This window comes from Notolepis coatsorum (assembly GCF_963971535.1).
Source record: "Notolepis coatsorum genome assembly, chromosome: 18".
Taxonomy (NCBI): Eukaryota; Metazoa; Chordata; class Actinopteri; order Aulopiformes; family Paralepididae; genus Notolepis; species Notolepis coatsorum.
In genome coordinates, this window is record NC_140182.1 from 4803467 (window position 1) to 4819242 (window position 15776).

Genomic DNA, 15776 nt, shown 5'->3' on the forward strand with positions numbered 1-15776 from the left:
CCTGAACCTATTTCATTCAAAAGGAAGATATTGATGGACAGTAGCTATAGTATATAGCTCAGTAGCTGAACAGAATAATTGTATTAATTACTATTGATTAACTATTATTCAATAGCGTTTAAATTATAATGAATTAAATAATTGTATAACGAATTTTCCATGTTCTGTCATCTAATAATATATTCCATTACCTTTCCTATCTGTATCAAAGTCAAAATGTTGGTATTGTGACAACAGTACAACATACAAAAGCAGCTTGACAACCGATATCCTTTGTGTCTAGTAGGCATGGGCCAATGTGTGATTTTGGTGATATGTGCTATTGCACAGATGTTGACCCTAAGTATGCACACGCACGCACAGTATACTATGCATGTAATAAATAGTTTGTTAATAAACTCTGTTACTTGAAAAATGTTCACTGTGCTCCTAAATTTCTTTGTGTGCTCCTAATTTTTATTTTATTTAGGAGCACATGTGCTCCCTGAGGAAAAGGTTAGCGTAGAGCCCTGTATATAGTAATAATAATAACACATGGCGATATACTAAAAAGCTATTTCTAATTTTTGGCTGGTAAAAAATCTGCCTGGCTGGTAGTTTTTTTAATCTACCAGCCACCTTGGCTGGCAAGCCAAAAAGTAAATTTTGTTCCCTGCTCTGGGGTGTTACGAGCTGTCACCAGACTGGAATTAACAAAACACACACAGCACAAGGTAGAAGCACGTTTAACAGCGGTTTTATTAAATCGTTAAATCGGAAATCGCCGGCCTTTATAACCGTTACACAAGAGAATCTTCTTGGTCCGTTAGCGGGGTCCGGTACACAGTGGTTCTCATACGGGAGGGGGCTGATCCGGGAGAAGAGACGTCAGACAAGCAGGGGTCGATACACATGCGGGTTCTCAGACGACCAGGGGTTATAGCACACAGCAGGGTCCTCCTTCCAAAAGCAGATAAACAGCGCATTGGTCACACAGGACAATAATCCTCTCCTCTCCTCTTTACTCACGTCCTCTCTTTCCGTATGGTTTCGCCTCAGCTACTCCAATGCTTCTGTATCTCTGTCTCCATTTTGTATGCTCCTTGATTGAGTGGTGATTGCGCTCAATTTCTTGAATTCTTGGAGGTAACGGCTCCGGGTCTGGTCTCTGCTTCCAGGTGCAGAAGCTGTACTTGGCCACAGGGAACAACCGGCTGAAGCTGCTGGTCCTGTACAGCGGGGAGGACGACTCCAGGCTGAGGAAGGCTGCTGCTGGAACCCTGGCCGTGCTGACGGCAGAGCAGCCGGAGCTCTGCGCCCGCATCCCTGCCACCGTGAGCGTGCTGGGGCTGGGGGCCATGTGGCCAGAACACCACAAGAGCTTTCGTGTTTTTTATAATAATAACTTTATTTGTGTAGCAGCACCTTTCATACAAGAATTGCAGCTCAAAGGGCTTCACAGCAGTAAAAAAAAATTATAAAAGAAAGACGGGCATAAAATCAGCACAAAATTGGCAGATCAAGACCAATGCATAAAGAGCAGACATAAAACAAGTATAAAACGAGCATAAAATAGACAAAATCGACGTAAGACGGAGCATTAAATCACATAGTTTTTCATATTCTGGATCTATCGTCTTAACTCAATGGGGGCCATTCACGTAATATTACGTGATTGCCCGACAACCGTTGGGTGCCAGACCACGTAATATTACATGTTTGGTTCATTTAATTTTTTCTAGAGTAACACTAGAAACATACATCAACACAAGGAATAGGAACAAGACACTAACAGGGGAGCATGGAGGTCCAGAGACACACTGGGAGACATAGTAACAGAGGAGGAAGGATACAGAGGAATATGGAAACCTTAACTAAGCACAAATGAATGAGGAGCAGTGGGGGCATTTGTCCAGCAGGTGGGGGTAGAGGACCACGAATGGGTGGAGGATCATAGGAGAGCTGTCCAAGAGAGAGTGAGGGAAGGTGAGGTGCAGGGATAAGTCTCTGAATAGGAGGGGGGAAGTGGGCGGGTCCAGGTGGATTGTGACAATCTACAGTACAGCAATCAGTGTTGATGTAATGAGTCTAGGGGGTAGTAAGAAACGGGTATAAAATTAACATAGAACTGACGCATGAATTTGACAGGAAGTGCAGAATAAAAATAGTGCAGCTACTCATGATATGTCACTGATATCCTGAGCTCTGTGCCCGACTGTGGCTCAGGAGGTAGAGCAGTCGTCTGGTAATCCGGAGGTTCCCGGTTCACGGTTTGATTCCCGCTCCTCCCGGGCTGCATGTCGAAGTGTCCTTGAGCAAGACACTTAACCCCTAATTTCTCTCGTTGAGCAGGTCGGCACCTTGCATGGTCACCTCTTCCGTCGGTGTGTGAATGTGCGAGTGAATGGGTAAAATGTGAGGAACAAATTGTAAAGCGCTTTGCATAAAAGCTGCTATATAAATGCAGCCATTTACCATTTATATCCAAAATACACTGATAATTTGTGTCATTAAAATTATACAAAATATGAACTGCATTAAATTATCCAAAATAATCCGATGTAGCGAGTCTAGCAGCACAGTGCATCAAAAGGCCACGGTGTAGAGGTAGCAATAGGCTTAGAAGTTTCAAGTTTCTTTAATAGTTGTCATACAGAAGTACAGAATACTTTTATACAAAATGCTTCTTACTGTTACGCTCCAGAGACTGTGCTAGACAAGATAAGTATCAAATAACATAGTATAGCATGTAAATTAGAAGTAGAAAATGAGGTCACAGTGTTCAGTATAGACATATGTACAATGTTCGATGCAGAATAGACGTAACTGAGTTACCATATAATATACAATATACTATGCAGTGTACTAATACAATACTATATAGTGCAAAGCAGAAATGGGATGAGGTACAATTTAGGTACAATTTACAGTAAGGTGTACGAGTTGTAGTGCAAATCCTTTATCAATAAATATAAAGTGTGGGGAGTGGGTGCTGCAGTGTGTTTGTTTAAAGTGAGTGTGTGCGTGTGGATGTGTGTGCTATGTGCGTTTGATGGTTGTTGTGTAGTGTTCATTGTTCGTTGAGCAATTAGCATAGAATTGACAGGAAGTACATTTTTGACAGTATAATGATATCTGAAGGTTTTTCCAACGTTACAAGAGAAACAACAGATCTGTCGCAACTTCGTCTTTTAACCAAGGAGCCTGAACTGGAAACACTATCAAGGGGGAAGATTCAGCAACTCTTAGGAGGCCGATGGATGTTCTAAAAATAATGCTCTTTATTAGGGATGTCCGATATTATCGGCCGATATTGGCATTAAAATGTAATATCGGGGGGCGGTCAGGTGGCGTAGCAGAGATTGCGTTCGTCACCAACGCTGGAGAGGCTGGGTTCGCGTGTTCGAATCCAGCTCCCGGCGTTGTCACCAGCTTGGCTGGCCGTTCACACTAATACAATTTGGCAGTATTAGGGGGTGGGGAAGCTGGCGGGTGGGAATCTGGCGTTGTGGACAGCGACGCCTACAGGTCAGGTCTCGGCGCTTGCTAAGCAGGGCAGGACTTGGTGGAGATAGCGTGCCCTCCCATGCGTTACACTTAACCAATGAGAGTCCTCGCTGCCAAGTGAAAAGACGTCACTGGCTGTCGGCGCACGTCTCGGGGGAAGCGTGCGATCTACTCGGGCCGCCCTTGTACCGACTCGTAGGAGAACGTGCATACAGCAGCCAGGTAGGGGAGGGGGGGGAATTGGCACAACGACTAATTGGGACGGGGAGAAAAACAGAAAAAATAAAAAATTTAATATCGGAAATTATCTGTATGTTTAAAAAAAATATTTTTATTTTTATTTACATTTATTTAACCTTTATTTACCCAGGCAAGCAAGTACGAACAAATTCTTATTTTATTTATTGTCAAAAGTATGCATAATGTTGTGTTAATTCCACGACAAGAGATATGTAATGTTAAGTTTTTCAGTTTTTTTATGCGATACCGCATATTTCGGTATCGGTTGATATCGGTATCTGAAATTAAGAGTTTGACAATATTGCTATATCGGATATCGGTAAAAAGCCAATATCGAACATCCCTACTCTTTATTCATACATAAATTATATAAATGAGTACTAGCGCTAATCAGATGTATGTACAGAGTTGTAGTATTAATATGTACAGTGATACAGGTATAGACACTATGGTAGTAAGTCATACTGGCCAGCAGTGTAACTAGTAAGAGTAGGTAAGGGATATGTACAGATATAGATATAATATCTACAGATATGTAAAAAAGATTATATGCATGTATGTACAGATATATATATATATATGGTATATACAGTATTATTGTACATGCTGTCATAGTTATATGGGTTATATGCAGGTGTATAGGGATATAGAACGATTATATACAGGTATATTCAGACAGATATATATATATATACTATATCTCTATGTATATGTATATCTCACATCCTTCCCAATGCTGTCACACATACAACAAAAGTGATGACTCATGGGGCGCCCCAGTGGCGCACCACATACTGCCTCGCACACCTACGCGGCCGTCCCGGGTTCGCCTCCCGCTCCCGGAGATGACTTGTCGCATGTCCTCCGCTCGTCCTCTCCCCCGTTCTCCCTCCCCTCTGTCCATCTTGTCCTCTGCACGTCCTCTCTCGTTCTCCCTCCCCTCTGTCCCTCTTGTCCTCTCCCGTTCTCCCTCCCCTCTGTCCATCTTGTTCTCCGCACATCCTCTCCCGTTCTCCCTCCCCTCTGTCGGTCTTGTATGGCCAATAAAATGAAGCTGTAAAAATGCTAAAATAAATCTAAAAAATAAAAATAAAAAATGGTTCCAAACCCAGCCACCTATTAGCCATGCGATTAAGAATTAATGCAACATTTGCAGATATAACTACCATTAGAGCACAACAAGTACTTGTAACAGATCCTGTAAAAATAAACGATACATTCAAAGTATTCTACTCCGACTTATATAAATCAGAAATGACCTTCGATCAAAACAAAATGGACACATTTCTTAATCAAATTATTCTCCCTAAACTTTCAGAGGATGACGCTAAACAGTTAGAAACACCGATCACACTAGAGGAACTCAAGAAGGCCATAACCGCAATGAAAAGTGGTAAGGCTCCTGGAAGAGACGGTTTCCCATCAGAAATGTACCTTTCTTGTTGGGACATAATTGGCCCCTTATTACTAAATATGATCTTATACTCAGTCAAGGAGGGGAACTTCCATAAAAATGACAATATTGCACTCATAACAGTCCTCCTTAAAAAAGACAAAGACCCCAACGAGTGCGGTAGTTATAGACCTTTAAGCCTCCTCGGAACAGATATCAAACTGTACTCTAAGGTATTAGCCATCAGATTACAAAAGCATATGACGTCTTTAGTTCACCCGGACCAAACTGGCTTCATAGGAGGCCGCCTGATCACTGAGAACATAAGACGAATACTGCACGTACTTGATGCCGACAAGGAGGACACCATACCTAAGGCGATGCTGTCCCTGGATGCTATGAAGGCCTTTGACAGGCTGGAATGGTCGTATCTGTGGGCAGTGCTAGAAAGGATGGGGTTAGGAAAAGGATTCATCGATATGATTAAAGTATTATACAAAGACCCATCGGCCATGATTACAACAGGCACAATCATCTCCCAAATATTTCCGGTATCACGCTCTGCCAGACAGGGTTGTCCTCTTAGTCCCGGACTGTTCAATCTATCATTAGAGCCTTTAGCACAATATATAAGACAATCCCAATCCATAGAACCAATCGTAATCAAGGGCACACAACAAAAAATGTGTTTATATGCGGACGATGTAATATTGTTCATGCAAAACCCCAACACCACATTGCCTCATCTGCTCAAGTTGATTGAGGACTTTGGTGATTTATCGGGATTTAAGATAAATTGGCCGAAGTCGGCTTTCCTTCCACTTAACACCCCTGCAAAAAAAGATACAACCCTCCCAGGACAGATACCGATGGTAAAACATTTCAGATGCTTGGGAGTGGAAATATTCCCTACCATAAGACAAACGGTGAAGCACAACTACACAAAAATCCAAAACAAAATCAAAGACGACCTTGATAGATGGGCAAAACTTAAAAACACAGTACAAGCACGGATATCAATAGTTAAGATGGATGTACTACCTAAAATCAACTTCTTCAGTTCAATGCTACCGTTACCCCCTCCAGAGGGTTACTGGAAAAGATTACACTCCTCCACATACAAATTTATTTGGAATAACAAACCACCACGTATAAAAAGATCCACCGCACAGAGAAATAAAGCAGATGGTGGCATGGCATTTCCAGATTTTTTCCTATATTTTAAGGCGTACACATTAAGTCCATTGACAACATGGTTTGACTCCCAAGCATTAGCATCCTGGAGAAAAATAGAAGAAAACATAGTAGCCCCACATAGACTGAAGGACATAGCATACACTAAACTACCAATCAAGCACTGTGAACGAAAATTTGGCCCCATAATTACTCATGCGATCCGGATATGGCGTGAATCACAAAAAAAAAATCCTAACTCACAAAAATGGCACAATCATACTCCCTTATTCAATAACAATGCACTCTTAATTGGAAAACGACCTATAAGATTCCCTATATGGGAAGAGCAAGGCATACACTCATTAGGGGATGTTTTTAACAAACAGGGTTTTTGTAGTGATAAAGAAATACGCAAAAAATTTAATCTCACCAAGTCCACATGGCTTTTTCACAAACAGTTAGAGCTATGTTTGAAGTCTCACGGTGTTCCATTAGACAGACCAATTGAACACCACAGATACCACAAATTCTTCTACGCAAGAGAGACATCGAGAGGTTTTGTTTCAGAATTTTATCATCAATTACTAACGTCCTCGTATGAAACCCTCCAACTAGACTCTGTCTGGAGGAGGGATATACCAGACCTGGAAAATGACTTTGATTGGCAAGGAGCCTGGGCAAATGTCCGACTTACATCAAGGAACCCGGATCATCAACAAATCAATCTTAACTATATTCACAGGACATACTTGACTCCTATAAGACTGTGCCGAATGGGGCTTAAACAAGATTCCAAATGCACCCAATGTGCAAATGGGGACGAAGGGACATTTATGCACATGTATTGGGACTGCTCACCAGTTAAGGCATTCTGGAAAGATGTGACCCAACAAATATCAAAACTCGTATCTTGGAATATACCTGTACACCCCTCGGTATTACTATTGAATGATGTTTTTGAGTTTGCAGTGAATCCACAGCTAAAGAGATTGGTTTTATCGGGTATCACAGTAGCCAAAAAGCTGATCGCATCACGCTGGTTTCAACCGGAAAAAATGTGCCGTAAAGTTTGGTTTCTTACATATCTCGATGTAATTTACCATGAAATATCTACAGCAAGAATTCTGGGTCTCAATGAATCCAAAATGTCAATGTGGTTAGAAGTGGTGGAGAGAATAAAAGCTAGCTTATAATGGTAGTGTCTGGTTAGGTGCGAGGGATAGTGGAGGTACTTCTCAAGGTGGGGTCCGGGAGGGGGGGTTCGAGCTGAGCATATGTGTGTAGGTTTTTTTAGATAACAGGTATTAGGGGTATATCTTATATAAGACAACTAACTAAAATGTGATCTCATTGGATGTGCCCTGACAATTAATGCTTGTATATCTTATCGTGTGTTGTCATGTTTGTTTATATGTTTGTTTAAAAAATAATAAAAAAAAAAAAAAAAAAAAAAAAAAGTGACGACTCATCTCTTCTCTTGTGTTTTCCAGACCACCCGTTGGCTGGAGATCCTGCAGGCCCTGTTGCTCAGTGAGGTCACTGACCTGCGCCACCGCGGCGTGGCCATCGTCCAGAACCTGATGCGGGCGGAGAAGAGTCTGGCGGAGGTGCTGATCCAGAGCGAGGCGCTGGAGATCCTCTCCGTCCTGGCCAAGGCAGCGGACGGCCCGCAGAACTCCATCTCCCAGACGGCCCAGCGCTGCCTGGACCAGGCCGTGGAGTACGGCATCATCCAGAGCCAAGAGGGCGAGGAGAGAGTAGAAGGCACTGAGCCCTGAGGTCTCTCGCTCTGACGATAGGAGAATACAAATCATTTAAATCTTTTGGGGAGCGGGGGGTTGAATAGACGTTGGCTATATAGGCCTATCAGAGCTGGGGTTCTGTTTTGAAAGAAGCATTGTTTCCCTTTGGCTCTAGTAGATGTAGTTTTGTTCATAGTGTTGGAGCGGTGCCCACAGCAGTGGGGCCAGTTTGTTGCACAAAAGCCCGACCATTGTTAAGTCTGACCAGAGCCAAGGAGTCACGTAATCTTACCTGCTAACGAAGGCTGTTTGAACTGTATTATGTAACCTGTTTTCACTGTTGGAACTGACCACTGCTGAACAACTGACAACTGTTCTGTCAAACCATCATTTCATCATTTATTCTTTTGGACAATAAACCCTGCAAACTACATCAGAAGCAGCCTGGACTTTATCAACCTTTATCAACATCCACAACGTTGTTGCAGCGTAGAGAGATATATAAGTGGGTGCATTGTGACGCTTGTGGAAACATAGGGAGTGACAAGCGGCCACTACACTTTCATACATTCTATGCTGAAGTTGTTCATTCCTTTGTCTTCGAGGACATTACATTTTTTTTTTACTTGTATTCCTCCTTTAAAAATAAAAACATTACATTTATTTGCACACAGTACTTGTCTTTTTACTCTCTCGTGTGTCTTTTTTAACATCACTATGCACAAACCGTTAATTGTATTCACTGTACAACATCTGCATTGTGTGCCTTTTAATTATACTCCACTACATTTTCAATGTGTTATTGTTTTGTGTAATGTAAACTTCAGACATTGGCAGAAAAATAAAACCTGTGTTGCTGCTGCATCATCATTGCACGAGTAGCCAGCGTCCTCTTTTCTGCCGTTGTGTGTTGTATCAACTCAAGAGACATCAACAAACTGAACAAGCTGGTGAGGAAGGCTAGCTCCGTGGTGGGAGTCAAGCTGGTCAAACTGGAGGTGGTGGCAGAGAGGGGGATGAGAAGGAAGCTGGCTGCTATCCCGGAGAAGCTGTCCCACCCCCTCTATGAGGAGCTAGCCAAGATGAGGAGCACTTTCAGCCACAGACTCATACCCCCCCAACACTCCACTAACCGCCTCGGCCAGTCCTTCCTGCCAGCGGCCATCATGCTCCACAACCGTGGGCAGGGACCGCTGCCAGCAGCCGGAGAACTAACGGCTGCAGAACTCGAGAACTATTAGGAACGTCTGACCACTAAGTGTGTCTGACTCTTAACCACCGAAACCTGCACGGACTACAACGTATGACGTATATCATGCCAGTTAGTTTAGGGTACCTTGTGTATACTGCACCTTGTGTATACCCTTTACTTTTACTCATAGTATATATTATATTATAGTGGCTCAGGAGGTAGAGCAGTCGTCTGATAAATGGAAGGTTCCCGGTTTGATTCCAGCTCCTCCCGACAGCGTGTCGATGTGTCCTTGAGCAAGACACTTAACCCCTAACTGCTCCCGATGAGCAGGTCAGCACCTCCCAACGTCGCTGTGTGAATGTGACGCAGAAGTTGTAAAGCGCTTTGGATAAATTTACCATTTAGATTCACATTTGTTATTTCCTTTATGTATTGATAACATAATATAACCATATTTATATAAGCATACAACAGACCCTTATCTGCACCTTTGTTTACACTGTTTATTATTCTCATTGTTCTATATTCAGATCTAATTGTATCGCCTATATTTATGTCTTTCTACTATTACCCTGCCCATACCTACGCGACCGGGGCCTTCTGCTCAGCTGCTCCTCGGCTGTGGAACGCCCTCCCCGACCATCTGAGAGCACCACAGTCCGTTGAGCTTTTTAAAAGGGGCCTAAAAACATTTATTTTTAACGAGGCATTTGCCTGAATTATTATTTTACTTTTATTTTTACTTCTATTCATTTTATTATTATTATTATTTATTTTTATGTTCTTACATTTCATTGGTTGTTTTATTAATTTTAATTGTTTTTATTCATTTCACTTTTTATCTTTATCTCCTGTACAAATTGAAAATGTATTATTATTATTATTAAATGTTTTTTTTTTTTATCCACTTTTTCTCCCATTTTCTATATTTTCTCCCATCCCAATTTCGTATCATCCAATTCAACCCTCCCCTGTCACGGACGCTGTTTCTTGCCTCCCACAAGCCGGCTGCAATGTGGACTAAGTCATACATAGCACGAGTCCCCTCCGGTACTTGAGGTAACAGCAGTCGCATCTTTTCACCTGCGCAGCTCGATCTCTCAGTGGCGAGGAGTAACGCGTGGGAGGTACACGCTGCCCCCGACACTTCCTGATTCTACTGCGCAGGCGCACCAACCGACCTGTAGGAGTCGCTGTCCACAACGCCCGATCCCCACCCATCAGTTTCCCACCCCCTAATACGGCCAATGTGTATTAGTACGGACGACCAGCTAAACTGAAAGCCAATGTGGAGCGCTGGGCTCGAACAGGCGAGCCCAGCGTCTCCAGATTTCGTGGCGAGCGCCTTGCCCACTACGCCACGTAGCCGCCTTTATTATTATTAAATGTTAACCATATTCTGTCTAGATTGCTTGTAATTGAGATAAAGTTAACATCTGTATTAAGTGTTTTTACAGATGGTGTTGTTTTGCCTCTGTTCTGATCACGAGAGACAGTTTGACTCCAAGAATTATTTGGGACTCAGCTCTGGTTCTCTCTCTATCTCTCTCTCTCTCCCCCCCCCTCTCTCTCTCTTTCTGTATCTGTTGTTGTTACTTGTGTGACAGGTGTGTGATGATGACTTTGTTTGCGTATCAGAATCGTTTCTCTACACTTTATGTCTAGCATTGCTCCATATAACTTTATGTCTAGCATTGCTCTATAATAACTATATGTCTAGCATTGCTCTATAATAACTATAGCATTGCTCTATAATAACTTTATGTCTAGCATTGCTCTATAATAACTATGTCTAGCATTGCTCTATAATAACTTTGTCTATCATTGCTCTATAATAACTTTATGTCTAGCATTGCTCTATAATAACTATAGCATTGCTCTATAATAACTTTATGTCTAGCATTGCTCTATAATACTTTTATGTCTAGCATTGCTCCATATAACTATGTCTAGCATTGCTCTATATAACTGTATATAAAGTTCTGATACTGGTGAGGCCTCTGATACCGGTGCTAGTTCTGATACTCACGGATGTCCTATGGTTCTGTTACAAGGTCACACCTCATAACTTCAGCTCAGGAAGTACGCTGGATATCTGCTGTTCTCTCTTCCAGCTTCCAGTCTCCTGGCTGCCATGGTAATGAGCAGCAGGCCTATGTGAGCACGACGAGTCTCATGGGACCCCTTATCGCTACGGCAACAGAGGACACAAAACAATAGGAAAAGCTAAGCTGGAAGTGTCCTTGGGGATCGGTCCAAGAAAATTCCATGTTTACAATTATTTTTGCTGACGTTGACCCAGAGCTTTCTGCCTTTGTAGTTTCTCTCTCAATATTCCGTAAAGATATTTTAACTTGGAGGCTCAGTGTGCAGTATTTATCCGTTTCTTTCTTTTACAATTATGATCCTGCCAACCAATCAGAGAAAAACACTGGCCACAGAATGTGTCGACTGCACCCAGAGTCTGGAGCCAAATAAAATACACCTTGCTGGTGTCAACATGTTATAGAAGCCTATTGATGAACAGCAAATACCCTGGAAAAACCTAGGCAGCATTTTCAGTCGTTGGTTTGATTGATTGATTGATTGAAAACTTTATTAACAGATTGCAGAATGGGTACAATACAGTATGGCTCAATACACACACAACTGCTAAGAGGATGAAGACCAGAAAAAGACGTTCGTCTTGTTTACATAGGGTCCTCTATTTTCAATTTATCAAGACATTTATAACATACAAGACATACACATATATGGTAATGTATAAGAAAAAGAGATCATAAAACATATATACATCCAAAGGGGAAGAAACTGTACATTGAAGGGGGTTTGGTGGGTGGGTGGAAGGCATTTGGGGGGCATTTGACATTTACCGGGGCCAGTTTCTAATTGCAGCCACCCGTAGGTGCTCTTTGAGAGTGGTTTTGAAGGTGGGTAGGGATTCACATTCCTTTACAGCTGTGGGTAGGTCGTTCCACATTGATGTGGCATAATTGCGAAACATGTTTAGTCCCTTGTTTGAGCCGAATCTGGGTTTAACATGATTTGTGGAGCTTCCTCTGGTGTTGTGGTTGTGGTATTCACTGACTTTTGGGAAGTGTTTTGACATGTACATGGGTACCTTAGTGGTGTAGTGTATCTTGTAGACCAGGCCCATTGCAAGTTGCTGTACTCTGTCGTCTACTCTAAGCCACCCTAGGTAGTCAAAGTGGGCAGGGGTGAGGTGGGTTCTAGGAGTCAGGTCAAGCAGTAGTCTGACCAGTTTGTTTAGTGATGTTTGTAATCTTGTTTTTAGCGCCTTTGAGGTGCTTTGGTACCATGAGGTGCATGCATAGTCATAGTACCCTTGAATGAGTGCTCCTGCCAGAGTCTTCAGGGTATTCTTGTTTACCAGAGAGGAGATTCGGTACAAGAATCTTGTTCGTTGGTTGACTTTTTTTTATTACATTGGTTGCCATTTTGTCACAGGAAAGATTTAGGATGGAACCCAAATGAGTCATTCTACAGAAACGCACACTTTTGGAATAGCAACATGTCTTAAAATGTAGTTAATTTTCCTACATTTAAACTTAAGTTACAATATTGGTTAACCCTTTGACTTTATTAATCCACATAAATGAGAGCTTAATGATTAAAAAATATATATTTACTTTGACTTAAAGAATGCTTGTGCCATCTTTTTGTCACTGGTGTTACCTCATACCTTTAACAATATTAAAGTATTTTTAGAAATGTTTTTTTCACAATCTATTCTGCACATATAGTCAGAGGCACAGTAGGATAATGATAATGCAAACAATTTGGAGATTATGTATTTATTTATTTTAATCAGGTTTGTGAAAAGTGTGATTGTGTGACGTTTGCTTATTAACACCATCATATCTTTGCTATAATAATAACAATATTTGAAGGACAGTCATACAAATTTAATGATGGTATCCTTAACATCCTAACTCTTGAATGAAGCAAAGGTCAATTGATATAAAATCATTTACAAGTCAAATGTGACACTTTTGATTTCATATGACCCAAAAAAAACAGTAACACAAGTGACACAATAAAACACCAGTGACACAAAGAACACTAAAGATTGTTTTATTCAATATCAATTACTTATTTGAGATAGAAAATGGTGTATTTAGTACAAAACCAAAGATTATCACTGACATTAAGTCAAATAACTTTAGTTATTTATATATTTATTTTATATATATATATTATATATATAATTTATATTTAGTTGTGATCATGAAATGGGTACTAATGAGTTATATTGTATGCAAAACAACTTCTTTAAAAGCTTTTACTAAAGCTTATTTACACAAGATAGTCGCTGGTGTTACTGGTCGTCACTGGTGTTACCATGAAGAGCAGTAACATCAGTGACGGTAACACCAGCGACCATTTTCATGAAATCTGTATTTTACAAAATGGCAGCTACAGTACCTCAAACCACATGTTGCTAATCATGCTAAAATCACAAAAATATGTAATTTAATCAATTTGTATTGATTATTGAGCATTGATATCTTCTTAAAAAATAGGCCATACCAGTGACTCTAGCTAAATGTCTCTTATGAAATTATGAGATAAATGAGAACATTTCCAACATTTGAAAAAAGACAGCAGACTGACAATGTACCTTTCTTCACAGTTATTCAGGAAGTAGGACGTAGGAAGTAGGAAGTGATGTCACAAGTTTTGTTAAGCGGTAACACCAGTGACATGACACCTGCAGGGGACAGCTATTTCCATTATATTATTTATAATATTTAGTTGGTATTTAATTTTTTTTATGTTAGCCACTTCATACATGTGATAGTGGTGTATACATTATTGCATTTAAAATGGGAGAGAAATATATTTGTAAACTCTAAATATGCCCCTAAACCCCAATACATGACATTGGGGACAAGCACTTTTCTTGTACTTGGAATTTCATATAATTGATTGAAAACAAATATTGCCCAATTATTGCCTCAAATAGGTATAATTGTTCAAAGAACATTTTACATTATTCAAATATATAAATTAAATGTGACTACAAAGTCTGTTTAAAGTGTATGCTTTCTGCAAAGGCTGGGGACAGAAAAGTGTGCGTTTCTGTAGAATGACTCAGGTATGTAATTTCATCTTTCCTTGTGATAATATTGTCACCCACTGTAACAGAGAAGCCGTTGGCCTTGCTGAGTTTATTTGATCCAAAGAGAATGGACTCCGTTTTACCCAGGTATAATGATAGTTTGCCATCAGCGAGCCAGGTGCAGATTCTGCCGAGTTCAGAGCTGAGGGCTTTTTCAACCTGCAACTTGTCCCTGTCATAGACCAGCAGGTCGTCCGTGAACAGGAACAAGTTGCAGTCACAAGCTAATGACATGTCATTTGCATACATTTATATGAACTTATAAGATAAGATATTCCTTTATTGATCCCCTTGGGGAAATTCAGGGCTCATAGCAGCATGGGGAGGGGGAGGTACAGGTATGGGTGTAACGGAGGTACCGCAGTATATCCACAGTCACGGGTACAAGTAGTGACGTGGCTGTGGATGGTAAGCGGTACTGCAAGTAAAACTCACTCCCCAGAGACATCCAGACCCGGAAGCAAGCAGTGAATTCACTTCTTGCTTAGTGGTCTGTGATGCCGCCCGCGACGCGGGCGTCCGGGGTTCAACTCCCACTCAGGACGATCCCTTAACAGGGGTCGAATCGACTAAAACACAACGCAGACAAGATCACACCGGCTACACGTGGTGCCGTTAGACCCGGATGAGAGCTACACGGGCAGGGTAATAAAATACAGTAAATACATAAATATAGGCAATAAAATTAGACCCGAATATAAAGATATGAGAAAAATAAAGTGTAATCAAAGGTGCAGATGATGGTCTGTATGCCCTATCAGTTATATTACAAGTTACAATAAATATAGGCAATACAAGATTTGAATCTGAACATGTTATGAGTAAGAGTAAACAGTATACACAAGGTACCCTAACTGGTATGATGTACATCATACGTTGTAGTCTGTGCAGGTTAAGACTCAGACACTTAGTGGTCAGATATTCCTGCAGCCGTTAGTTCTCCGGCTGCTGGCAGCAGTCCCTGCCCACGGTGGTGGAGCCTGATGGCCGCTGGCAGGAAGGACTGGCCGAGGCGGTTAGTGGAGTGTTGGGGGGGTATGAGTCTGTGGCTGAAAGTGCTCCTCATCTTGGCTAGCTCCTCATAGAGGGGGTGGGACAGCTTCTCCGGGATAGCAGCCAGCTTCCTTCTCATCCCCCTCTCTGCCACCACCTCCAGTTTGACCAGCTCGACTCCCACCACGGAGCTAGCCTTCCTCACCAGCTTGTTCAGTTTGTTCGTGTCTCTTGAGTTGATACAACACACAACGGCACGAAAGAGGACGCTGGCTACTCGTGCAATGATGATGCAGCAGCAACACAGGTTTTATTTTTCTGCCAATGTCTGAAGTTTACATTACACAAAACAATAACACATTGAAAATGTAGTGGAGTATAATTAAAAGGCACACAATGCAGATGTTA

General features: G+C 41.5%; 1 protein-coding gene across 1 annotated transcript in view; it reads left to right on the forward strand.

The window, feature by feature from the left end:
• Positions 1 to 8676, forward strand: part of LOC311244850 (uncharacterized protein) — a 51176-nt gene extending 42500 nt beyond the window's left edge. The window contains exons 24-25 of the mRNA XM_084334533.1: positions 1158 to 1313; positions 7786 to 8676. Coding sequence (XP_084190659.1) covers positions 1158 to 1313; positions 7786 to 8073 — 444 coding nt within the window. The 3' untranslated portion in view covers positions 8074 to 8676. The remainder of the gene's footprint in view (positions 1 to 1157; positions 1314 to 7785) is intronic.
• The last annotated feature ends 7100 nt before the right edge of the window (positions 8677 to 15776 follow it).